The following is a 13,014-nucleotide window of genomic DNA, read 5'->3' on the forward strand; positions in this document are numbered from 1 at the left end:
AAAAGAGAAGAGGGGGGGAGAAGGGGGTGGAGAAGGGGGTGGAGGGATAGGTTGATGTCTGCCTGCTGGCTGTCAGAGGAAAATGCTTCGGTTAAATGGAAATTGATATCATGCAACTCATTCAAGTTTGTGTGGATGGGTTGGGAGAGTTTGAGAATAAAACTAAATTGTGCCAAACTGTAGAGGAGGAGAAGAGAAGTTCTTACCTGGAGCAGCCAGTAGCACCTGCGGTGGAAGGTGGGGATGATGGAGGAGTGGACATAGCAGCCATACAGACACTGGAAGAAAGCAGAAAGAAAGAGGGACAGAGAAAGGGAACATTAGACTTTAGTAGAGCACAGACAATAAGCTAACCTCTGCTGACCATGACAGCTGTGACCTTTGAACCTTGACCTCCTTAGGCTTTCTCCCAAATGTACAGTACCTGCTAGCAGATGGTCAAGCTATTGTTTGCGGAAACAAAGACAGTGACCTATGGAGAGGATGTGGACGGGGTTAACCAGTGAACGCCTCAGCACTGTCCCAGCATCACCAACTCGTCTTCCTGTCCTGCTTGGAGAGAGCCCCTGACAGAATGATTCAGGTGCTCCTTACTTCACCCCCCCTCTTCACCCCAGAGGGCACCCCAGCACATAACTAAAGCACAGTGTTATTAATATCCTTATCGTAAACAGATAATACTGTGCCTGGGGGCTCGTTACCGTGGAGAGAGCTAGGCAGACCTGATAACGCTTCCCGGTATCAGGCTCAGGGGCCAGGAGACATTTTTCACTAGCCGGCAGCAGAGGCAAACGCAAAAGCGCTGTACAGTGAGGAACAGGAGTGAGGCTACACTTATCCTCTTCTGCTCCCTTCTCCTCCTCAATCCTTCTCTGGGAGCCACTGCCCCTGCTATCCTGCTATGGGTGACCCAGAGGAATGGCTAGTCTGCTTTGCTTGTTTACAGCAGCAACAAGAGTCTACAGCACTCTACCCCCCCCCCCACCAACACCACCCTCACCTGCCAGGAGATAGACTGTGATTTTTTTTTATTTGTAATACAATATTTGTGAAAGGTAAGGGTAAGGTGGATTGCTTTTAAGACAGGAAGCTTGGCTCTCTCACAAATAAATCAAAAAAGCAGGTTGAAAGGATTGAGTTTTACTCCATTCCACTTTGGTATAACTGTAAAAAATCAGAAGAAATCCCAGCTGGGGTGTGTATAAATTGTTATTTGGGTCCAGATACATGTGTGTGTACCAATATGTGCTCTCGCAGATATGCACACACACAAACTGAACTGACACTGCTTCATTATTTAGCAGTGGTGTGTGTTCAATAAGTTGAGGAGGATTTCCTGGGGCGTTGTAGATGTGAATGGGTAGGCGGCGGGGAAGGGGGCAGGTGGTGGGACATGGGGGCGTTGGTTTACATTGCTTGGAGGACCCAGTGATAAATAGGCACATTGAAGTGTGTTATGGGCTCCTCTTGTTTAACTAAAACCTAGTTAAAAAGAGCAGGGCCTGCAGAGGAAGTCAGTCTGTGCAAACACTCATTTGCCAACATCACACAGTCTGATTAATTATACCTGAAAAACAGCACACAGCTACACAGACTAGGCACATGGTGAGATTACATAGCTGAAGAACAAACACGTTACACAGATACACTAACACCTGTGACTGTGTCCAACTTATGTACGCATACAGACATACTATGACCAATTCACAAGCAAGGAAAGGTAGCGCAGCCTTTAGTATGTCTCCAGGTGCTGCATTGTTCGAATCCCATCTATTGTGAAGTGATTTCAATGTAACTGAACTGTGTGTGTGAGAGTTTAAGATAGTGAAGGCATGCAGACTTCCTCCTGTTCTTGTTTTTTGCTGTACTCTCATCCATTACAGCTGTCTAAAATAGGATGTATGCCTCCTCCCACTCCCATAGCTCTGCCATCCATTACTCCACGCTGGCAATGGACAGACACTTCCTCCCACTCCCACAGTGCATCTAACATCACATTACTACAGTCAACTACAACTGCTACCAGCTCACATATTTCTACTGTGCAGTTTTGTAAGAATATATTGTATGTCATAAACAGTTCTTGTTCCTGTTTTTCAAGGATTAGGTGTTTTGGGATGCAACACATTTCATTTGTAAGACATTAATCTGTTTTTACATTTCAGCACAAACATAATGCTGCAATAATTTCTAAAATGTGCTTATAAATAAAAATATTTGTTTATCTGTTCATTCACATTTTGACAGCAACAAACACATTCATTTTCACTATGTACTAAATAAAGTTGTTAATTCTGATTATGTAGAATTCACTGATATATAATGGCTAATATGCGACTGCCGACTGCACTTGGCCTACTGAAAGTACACTGTGGTATGGTTATGGTTTTGGAACTGGATGAAATTGTGATATGCTCCTAAGGATTGACAGGTGGGCCGGCACAACAGGCCTCTGTGACGAGGGGCGACTGGGGAGTGAATAAATTAGCCCCCAGGCTGCTTTCCTCTCTCTCTGTTCACTCCATTTCTCAACCACACAAAACAGCGTGCCAGACAAACAAGCGGCTTAAAGCATAACACAACTGTTGCACCTGTCAGTGCTGATATACAGTAGGCATCAAACACATTTGCGCACACACATAAGACTCTGCACCCTCACATTGCCACCCACTAACTCACTCATAAACACACATACACACAAATTTAAACAATGAGCTCTTAGGCACTAAACTACACCCACTCCTATACACAAAATATTCACACACAATTCAGAACACATTCACAAAAGATCAGGATAGAAAGGCCGACCAAGATACTTTTGAGAGCATGAGAACGCCCACATACACAAAGCTCATCATACTCGAGCGCTTATCAGTAATTCAAGACGCATATCAGTTACTGGTGTTTCTGCTGCTCTCTGCAGGCTGAGCGTCTGGGTGACAAAGTGACGGCAGCAGAACCATTATTTGCTGTCTTTGGGCTGTGACAGATGACAGCACATCACAGGGCAAGCAATTAAACCATAATTATACACACATACACACATATCCTCTCGTAAAAAGAGCAATTTCCCAGTGTGTAATTTTGAAGAGCTTTTGCACACTGCTACAAACACGCTGAAATGCATAAGTGCATGTGGGCATAGAAACACAAATATGTACACAATATACATATGAAAGTATAACTACACTGTGTTAGAGGTGCAAATGAAACCCACTAAAGGAATAAAACACAACAACTCAGGATTGAATTTACAAGCAGCACGTACATAATGTATTCATGCACTGTCACTCTGGACAGCAGGAAAAAAAAGAGTTATAGTGACGTGTGTCCTCCAAAGTCAGACACTGATGCAGCAAATTCATTTGGAGTTGTCACTCAAGCAAGCAGCCAAGGCAATGAAACGCTGGCATGGCCCAATCAGAGGGTATTATTGCTAGCTTGAACACTCCTCCCCCTCTTGGGGTGTAAAAGCAGTCACGAGCATAGCAGGGTCCCAGTTCACACAGGGCAAGCAGGCGAGACAGCTCAGTGATAAACAGTTTGGCCTAAAAAAAGCCTTCAGATATAAAGACAGGGGCAGCAATGGTTACCTGTCCTGCCTCTGGAGGCCACCGCTGCCCCTGGCCTGCCTGTTGCCCTGGTGACACTTCACTCACATTCATCCATCATGGTTGACAGGTGTCAGGCACAGCTAGAGATGTGGTAGTAAAATGCAAAATCTGTAAAGGCAAAGCTGGCAAGGAGACACACGGTTACAGCATGACTGAGAGAGAGGGGAAACTCTCTCATTAGTCCATAATGATGTGTGAAGACAGTCCTAATCAGAGCGTGGCACCTTATTTATGTTGGCAATTTGCTGTTTTCCTGCCGTGATGCAAACGTCTAAGTGTCAGAGGCTGCAGCACATTTGTCTGTCTGTTGGATTGTCATTCCAACTAGAAAGACACACACACACACACACACACACACACACACACACACATAGATAACATGCCTGCCATTCTGTTTGGAGCATTACTTTCTTGTTTTTAATACATTCTCTCTGTCCATCTCAGTTTTCATCTGTCATATCCAGCCGACTCTATCAAAGACCATTTACCATTAAGTTATGTCTGAATCATTTGTGCTCTAATGTTTCTGCAGTCAACATTTGTTCACAGATATCATCACTCTAATTACGAATAATCTACATTTGGATCTCATATACATTTTTCATCTCTCTCTGTTCTGAGTGACTGAGCTTTGCTCTTATACAGTTGTTGACATGGACATCCACTTGGTGAAGTCACTTCTGTCTTGCTGATTCATTAGAGGGAATGTATCATTTTGTGTGTGTGTACTTGTGCGTGTGTGTGCCTGTTTGCATATGTCTGTGCACATGGATGCCCGGGGCAGTTGATTCAGCCTCAGGCTCAGCAGCATAAATCGAGCTCATGCAGCAGCCAATCAGGCAGCACTATCAAACCCCATCCGTGGAGAGAACGCAAAATCCATACTCAATAGAGATTCATGGACCATGCAAGATTCAAGCTACCCTGGCCATTGACAGCATTCATGATGAGTATTGATCAAGCAACGATTTCTAGCTCTATACAGACCTGATTAGATGACTTACGGCTGAAAAGTGCCACTTCCAGTTTGGAGGATGAGCTCATTTTCGACCGATACCGTAATACTCTGCATTTCACATGCTGTCTTTACAGTCAGCCGCTCTACTCTGCTCTCCTCCAATCGTTCAGTGGGAATCAAATTATCTGTAGTGTCTGGTAGGGTGGCACAATGCCCAGAATGCTTATAATATACAGTATCTCTCTTGCATTTTGGATTCAGAAAGAAAGGCACAGCTCCTGTACATTACGGGCATGACTGTATTTTATTTTTACCCTGCTACTACTTTCTCTGTTTCCTTCTTTATTTGCCTTTAAATAAGCAGCTACTTCTTAAGTTGTAACAGTATAATTCTTCAGTGCATCTGAAGACTTAAGCAACGGTTGATGAGACATTATACATAATAAATCAAAAGAGGCTTAGATTTATCTCCCCGGTCCTCTCTGCTGGACCAGCTGCAGCCTCTAAATCAGTCAAAATTGAGCAGGCTACAAAATGAATTGGCAGGCTGCGCCCGAGCTGGAGGAAAAAAAATGAAAAACAAACCTAAATTCCTCAACAAAGCAAAACAAATGATGCTCTGGAAAAATGCAAGTGTTATGGAAATGACCATCTCTAAAAATAGCATACTCATTGTAAAATAAACACAAACAGTTGATAAACAGGCCCTGAAGAGGAGAATTAATTAGCCACGCTGGACGCGTAAACACAGCTATACATCAAGTTCAAGAGGAAAACAATAACAGGGCCGAGGCAGTTGGAGAGAAACCCCTCACTGCTTGCCACGGCAACACCCCTGACTCTGTGTGGTCTTTTTCCTAAGGCTAAGGAAGACATGAACAAATTCAAGCAAATACAGAGAACAGACATTTTATGTGGTAATACTGTGGTTAAAAAAAGGGTTTTATGTTGTGCAGACATGAGAGAGGAAAACAGAAACATGAGGATGGATAGGTGTATAGTTTAGTCATGCTTGTTCACGTGCCAGAGGAAGCTCATGCACATGCACATGGACTTCTGTCTCCCTGACTGAAGACACAGTGTCTGTTGATGCTAATGCTAGCCAGCTGGGCTCACGGCCAAAGGCATTAAGTGGAATCGAATTCCACCAAACTAGCTTTAATCAGCAGGTTTTTAAGGTTAGAATTACTCTCCCTCTCCTCCAGCCCGCTGGCCAAGGTTAAAGCAGACACAGGCAGGGGCTGGGCTCAGCTAATGGGATGGAAGGGTGGCATGCGGCCTACGGCGTGCCACCATACAACACACAAACTAACACTCAGTGATACACATTAACACAATGACTTAAATGCTAAGTTTGTCAAGTCACCACTGCAAGCAAAAGTAAAGTACATACACAGTTTTACCTGTGTGTGTGTATATGAGGATCTGCGTGTGTAAGAAACAAGCACGCAACTCCATGCACATGGAATGTGCACAACCAGAAGTGATCTGACACAGAGTGACACAGGCTGCATAAAAATTCCCAGCAGCATCAGGTCACAGTCAGATCACATGTAAAATTTATCATCATCATCTGAGCAACAGCGTTAATACAAAGTGAAAAAAGAAAAAAAAAATCCCTGAGGAAAATACCTGACAGTAAGAGACAAATGAGTATATAACCGTATTCTTTTACCCTCAGTAGATCAATTCCTTGACATCACACACTATAAATAGCCAGTGTATGCACACAACCAGTGATGAATGTGTATGTGGAGGCTTCGTATCTATATCTATATCTATATTAAATAGCTCATTTACAGATACTGTATATCCACACACATAAACATACCGCATAAACAGTTTTGACCACTTTCTTTTATAGCACCTGGATGTATTCTAAATGAAACCTTATATAAAGGATTATTTGCCTGAAGAAAGCTTTACAAAATGTTGAAAACCCTGACATAAAACGGAAAAAGGGGTGAAATGGATGGATGGATGAATGAATATATCAGGCTGTTTTTTATACTTCACAAAGAGCCAGTGGAGGCCTCGCCTTGACCTCAGCCTACAACTGCAGCCAACACATTGATGCCTGTCAACAAAAGGAAAGCTCTTTTCAGAAGTAAACCTTGCAGCTCTTCTGTCAGCTTCTCAAAAGTCACACTGTGTTTCTATAGTACCCACACTATGAGCACAGGCTCCAACAGCAGTGGTAGCAAATGTCTTTCCACTTTCCTTCATGTGCTTTCCTTTTCATATGTTTCTCCTCTATTTTACTGACTTTGTTTCACACAAAGGAAAGTGGCCTCCCTTTGCAGACATACAGATTAAATTAGTGCAAGTCAAGTCTTTGTTTTTGAAATGCTAATCAGCTGTCTTGCAAATTTGTATCTGAGCTCGCTGCATTTTGATAAAGCAAAATTGCTTTAGTTAAAAATCTGTGTGAACAGATCAGCAAATCCTTCTGTGAGGAAAAATGGTTTACAAATGGATGTTAAGTATATGTGTAAAAGGTAAAATTGCGAATCATTACCTGAAGAACCCGCTTCTTTATCACATGACCTTTATGCTGACCTCTAGAGTGCCTGTCGAGAACAGACATTTAAAAAAATGTCTTGGAGGAAAAAAAAGTAATGAGCATCTGTTTGCATTATGAGCCTGGGGCTATCAGCCATGACAGGCACTTCATTCTATTAAAAGCAGAGTAATGGATACAGCAATCAGAGTATCAGGCCATAGTTTAAAGATACAAGGTCAGAGGTCAGGTTTTAGCTGTCAGTTGTAGTGGGTAGGAAAGAGCTGAGTCCAGGAAGACTTTCCTGTACCTGGTATCTTCATCTTGCTTGGTCAGACCCAAATGCATGTGCTGGAGAAAAGCCAAAACAGATATTATAAAGAATTCACCTGCACCTTTACCAACACACAGGGACAGGGCACAGAAGCCTACAGGTACAGGTGTCTTTATATTTCTTTTTTTCCTGGCATTGTTATTAAAATCTAGGCTCTGGAAGGCATATTTTGAATTAAATTATTAATAAATGACTCACATGTTGAGACTGCTGCTGCTTAATAAACATGGATACCAGTGTTTGAGTCTGTATGACCGCCCATTAACCTTCCCTTGTGTTAGCTGAGGTAAGGATAAAAGTGCCACTGTGTGGAGAAGGGGAGCATGTCCTCTGCATTAATGAGAGTGAACCATACAGCCCTCTTTTCCACCCAAACACACACACGCACACACACATAGTCACACTTGGCGGAGACCTGCTGAAGATGACATCACATTCTCAGCCTCCCTGCCGTGGGTTATGCCTGCCAGACATGCTGCCTAATTGTAAGAGAGAGCTCAGATTTGTAATGCTGCACAGTTCTGTTAGAGCTGATTAGCGCAGGCTCACGCCTTCTACCCCTGCCGTGATCTATAGGCACTCCAAATTTTCAATATCTCCTGTATGACCAGGGAAGAGCTGAGAGAAACTGTAAATCATGACAAGTCCTACGGAGCAGGAAAAAAAAAGGATGGATGGGAAGAGAAAAAGGGAATGCGAGACAGAGAGAGATATTCGGCTTGTATGGAAACACGAAGTGAGCAGAGGAATGGAGAAAATTATTGAGGGAACGAGGTGATGGGAAAGGGAGACGCACACATATAGAGGAGAGGGGAGCACGCATCAGGGAGACATGAGAGAGTTAGGGAGGAGAGAAAAGTGGAGAGGAGAGGAGATATGATTACCAAGGAAACAGCAAGAAAAAAAAGTCCTGGCGGGGAGAAAGAGACAGAGAGTGTGGAGCAGACAAAGAGGAGAAAGTGCATGGGGGGAAGAAAGGGAGTGGGAGGACAGAAAGACAGAGAGAGAGAGAGAGAGAGAGAAAGAGAGAGACAGGAGAGGATAGAATGAATGCTAACAGGGAGCCCAAACCCAGTACTGAGGCTTTATCCTTCACAGGCGGAGGAGCAACAATCGCAAACACATTTTCTCTCGCCCTGGCCCTAAGAGAGATAAAAAAGCAATTTGTATTCTATTCCTATTCAGCGTCGCTTGGCCTGTTTCTCTGCCTGCATATTTGTAAACACAGCTTTGTCAGAGCAGCTTAATCTTCCCAACACAAACACAGACTACAGGAAGGAGGGGCGAGTAAGGGTGAGGAGGGGTGAGGAGGGAGGAACAGTGATGAAGGGAGAGAGGAGTAAAGGATGGTTGAGGAGTGAGGAAGAAGGGTGAGGAGGATGGGTGAGGAAGGGGTGAGAAGGTGAGGATGGGAGTGGAGGTTTAAGTGAGCAACAGAGGGTCATACAACAAGCCGAGCAGGGCATCCAGGATCAGAACTCGTTTCCGTCTGTGTTGCCCCCGTGTCAAATTCTGACAGTCTTACTGCGTGATGTACACATACACACATTCATATACACACAGACCCATTGGCCGACCCGATCCTCTGCCTGCGCTAAAGTCTAGATCATTGCCACTGACAAAAGCAAAGGAACAACCATCACTTCATTCCTCATCATACGGCCTGGATGTGACAGATGGAAGAGGTGGGCCCTTGTGCTTCCCTAACTGTCACCATGCCTCTATTTAGTGCTTATGCAGCACATTTAGCTGGTTTTGGAACTTACAGGCATGCACTTCCAGGTTTCAGGGGAACCAAAGTCCACAATCTATACAGGCCAAATCACACTCTCATGTGGAAGGGCAAACACATCACTGCAACTGACTATACATTAAAGCAGAGCGGCTGAAATAGATGGAGGGAGCGGAAGAAAGAGAGGGGACTTGGAAGTGGCGATCGTCTGGGTGCACATTCGCTCACAGAGGCGTGAAATTAGGCAGAGCGACACCTGCCAATACGCAATGCATTAAAGCACACTCAGTTACCCTTTCCACAAACTCACTCTTTGGCCTCCATATTGCTCTGTATCTATCTGTCATTCTTCCTCATTCTACTTCTCCATAGTCTGAGATCTCTTTATTATGGCCCGCAGTGCCCAATTAAAGACTGATAGCTGCCCTATCCACTCGCAACACCACAGGGGAGGGTGGTACTACACTTCAGAGCATGGCAACAGCCTTCATCAGCTTTGGCACGATCCTTGCTTTTCTCACCTACCTTCAGCCTTGACAGGACCCAGCACACCCAATTTGAACAGTCAGGTTTAGCGGCGGGATTAGCAGGGCTGAGAACAATGACAAGCAATGACATCTATCATGGAGGCGCTATGGAAACAGCAACAAGTTTGGCCAACAATATGTACTCTGCCTCCTACGTCATAGCCCTACTGCAGAGCTGCAAGTTTAAGAAGATATCTACCAACTGAATTAAAGAAAAATAGAAAAAGACCTGACTGTGAGGCTGCTACTCTGTTAACACACATGCCCTTGAGTTGGGGCCTATCAGGGCTTATAAAATGTCAACAGCATCACACAGAAAACAAAAGTGGATTCTGTCAGCTAGACAGACAACCAGAAAGACTTGCCGAGGCAGATACAGTATTGACAAAATGTTGCTGGAGTGCCAGGCTCACTTCATACCTTGTTTGCTGCTGCAACATTTTCAACAAGTGTTGACCAAGACAATATGCCCTTTGTGGAATATTAATCTATCTGTATTCCACCACAGATGAGCATATAGCCAAAAAAAACTTTTACCATTGCTCACACTTTTGACTGTACGTTTGTGGGAAGAGTGGGAGCCCTGCAGACAGGCACACAGGCAAACACACAAAAGACAGATTTGGAAAGACAGGGATTGCCACAAACAGACAGAGAGATGAGCAAAGAAAGACAAGGAGAGCTGCAGACACACAGCAGGCAGATGGAGGAGCCAGAGAGCCCCCGGGCAGCCCTGTGATGAAGACAGTGGGGAACGCAGCTGAAGGAACCCATGTTATGTTCGGATTCTGATGAGGAAGGGGATGGGGGGTAGTGGGTTGTGAGGATGGGCTAGGCAGACAAGAGAAACAGAAAGAGAGAGGAGTGAGAAAGAGAGAGAAAGAGGGGGAAAAATCAGCCAGTGAGCCAAAAAGAGGGAAAGGAAAGCAAATGAAAAGTGACACTTTAATTCAGAAGGCTTCTTCTGCTTGAGTTATTATGAGATGTTTGTAAGCTGGCTTGTTCATGCATCTCCCCTGGCCTCATGCCTGGCTCCCTCTCACTGAGGAGACCTGTGGCGCTAACCTGTCTTTATCTGAGCTGCACAGCAGGGGACAGCACTCTGCCACCATCCTCTCCTTTGATCCTCCCACTTCCACCATGGCTACTTCTCTGCCCGGACCCCGCCCCTTCCTCCCTTCTATTGCTTCATCCACTATCCCTTGTATGCAAAATGTCACTTTGTGTCCATTTGCTTCTTTGACGTGGCCAAAGCCATATTAATTGTGATTACTCAAATCTGAAAGCAAAAGTTAGTTTATACTTTGCCAGACCACTTCTGGACACAACAGTAAAGATCACAACAGCAAGTAGAGAGAACTAAAGAAAACACATTAAATGTGTTTGTGTGTCTGAGAAAGTGACACACAGAAATAGAGTTGGGCTGAGACACCCTGTACAAACAGACACAGAAAGAAAGAAAGAAAAATGAGACTGAAATGATTTGACATTTTGGATGGGCAAAGCTTGTTTGGAGATGGGGATCTGACTTTGGTATGTGATTTATACTGGAGGAGAATTAGGGCCATGGGCTCTGGTTTGGGCTAGGGTTGCATCTAGGGAGCAGAGAGATAAAGGAACAAATAGAAGAAGGGAATTATTGGCGCTCACAGATACACAAGCTAAGACATACCTGAAGTACCAGACAGGTACAACCAGCAGCCAAAACAGACACCGGGTGGAGGAAAGGTGCAAGGGGGCTGAATGTAGCAAATTCAATCAGGCAGAGAGATACACACACATATACAAATAGAAGTAGAGCCAGACAGACAAGAACATGGATAGATGCACGGTATGAATACACAAAGGGGAAGCGTGATAAGAAATGCAACGGTATAGCAGAGAGGGGGAGAGGACCCAGAGCAAAGTCAAAGTGAGAATGAAAGAAAGGAAGGGAGAGGGAGACTGAGACAGAGAAACAGAGATGGGGGTGAGGGGGTAGTAACTTGGAGTGCCGACAGGTCTCCAGAGGTTGTAATATATAGCATCGTTTCAATCTCTCAACAGCAACTACAGCCCTCCTTTTTCATATCCTTCCAGAGTCTGAGGACGCAGAGATACTTCTGTCCTTCGGAGCCAAATCGGCATTCAAAATGATATAATGTGCTCATTTTTTGACATTATATCCCCAAATCTGGATGGTTATTTGTGGCTGGATGTGCTCTCTGTTCCGATTCTCGCCTGAAATCTCAAGGTTACTAATGGTAAAGGATGGATATAAAATGCCAACGTCAAACATGTTTCTATGTTTGTCTTCTACTATTTCCTCTCTCCCAGAGAGGTTCGAGACCACTGGTTGATTTATCTGCCGCACGCACCATTAATCCAGCGGCCATGCATGCCTCTGCTGAATAATTGATCTCTGTGCTACTGTAACTAAATCTGTCAAAACAATGACACCTCACCACCTTCTCCATGCCTTCACTTCCTCTACACCTTTCCCTTTACAACCAGCTGTGGTGTTTTATCATCACAGTTGGATGTGTGACACTGGTAGTCAACCACCAGAGGGAGTTCCCCCCCGACTGTGTACACAAGGATCTAGAGAGGGAGCCCGGACTCTTGCCCAAATACACTAAACAAAATATAAAGATGTAGTTGACAGGGTGCTCTGACAATGCCAACACTTCCACTCTAGAGTCCTGGCAGCCAAGTGAGTGGGGCTGAGAACAACAGTGACCTCCTAAGGTGATCCGCTCTCAGTTCTCTGTCTAGACCTCAACAAACAGCTGCTCGGTCTGGAGCAGAAGGGGACCAATGACCCTTAATTTATGTCCACACTGCTCCCTCCTCCCCTATTCTGCCTGTCTCTTTGACTTGTTTTTGCATACTGCATTTAAAGTAATAAGTACAGTATCTCCTTGAATGCCACAGTGCTATAAATCAGAGGAAAATAGACCTGTCATCTTAGTAAACAATGCATGGAACCAGTTATCATTAAAAACAAAAGAGTTCTGGTGGAGGTCTAGCCATGCATACGGATGAGGGGCTGGCCAATCTACCATCTCCTTGGCGCGTCCTAAGCTGCTGGCCTACAGTGAATTTTACACACACTCACACATAAGAGCATGCACAAATACCTCAGTGACAAAAGTGAGGGCACAAAAAAATGATTCATTTTCTAATTTATGGATGTCTTCTGTTATCTTTTCACTCACACACAGCCATTATAGTGACCACTTTGGGCAATGTTTTTGGACGAAACTGGATGCCGATTAATATTTATTGTAGAAATGGAAATTATAGACCTTTAGTGTATACTTCTTCCTGCTTGTCAAAAAGGTTATTAAAATAAACTGAAAAAAGAGGT

The 13,014-nt window shown here is 44.3% G+C and overlaps 1 protein-coding gene across 1 annotated transcript in view; it reads right to left on the bottom strand.

Annotated features, from left to right (window-relative positions):
* Positions 1-13,014, bottom strand: part of camta1a (calmodulin binding transcription activator 1a) — a 272,063-nt gene that overhangs the window by 61,790 nt on the left and 197,259 nt on the right. Inside the window, exon 6 of the mRNA XM_030137891.1 lies at positions 207-278. Within this exon, the coding sequence (XP_029993751.1) occupies positions 207-278 (72 nt within the window). The remainder of the gene's footprint in view (positions 1-206; positions 279-13,014) is intronic.

The sequence above is a fragment of the Sphaeramia orbicularis genome, chromosome 7 (genome assembly GCF_902148855.1).
Source record: "Sphaeramia orbicularis chromosome 7, fSphaOr1.1, whole genome shotgun sequence".
Classification (NCBI taxonomy): domain Eukaryota; kingdom Metazoa; phylum Chordata; class Actinopteri; order Kurtiformes; family Apogonidae; genus Sphaeramia; species Sphaeramia orbicularis.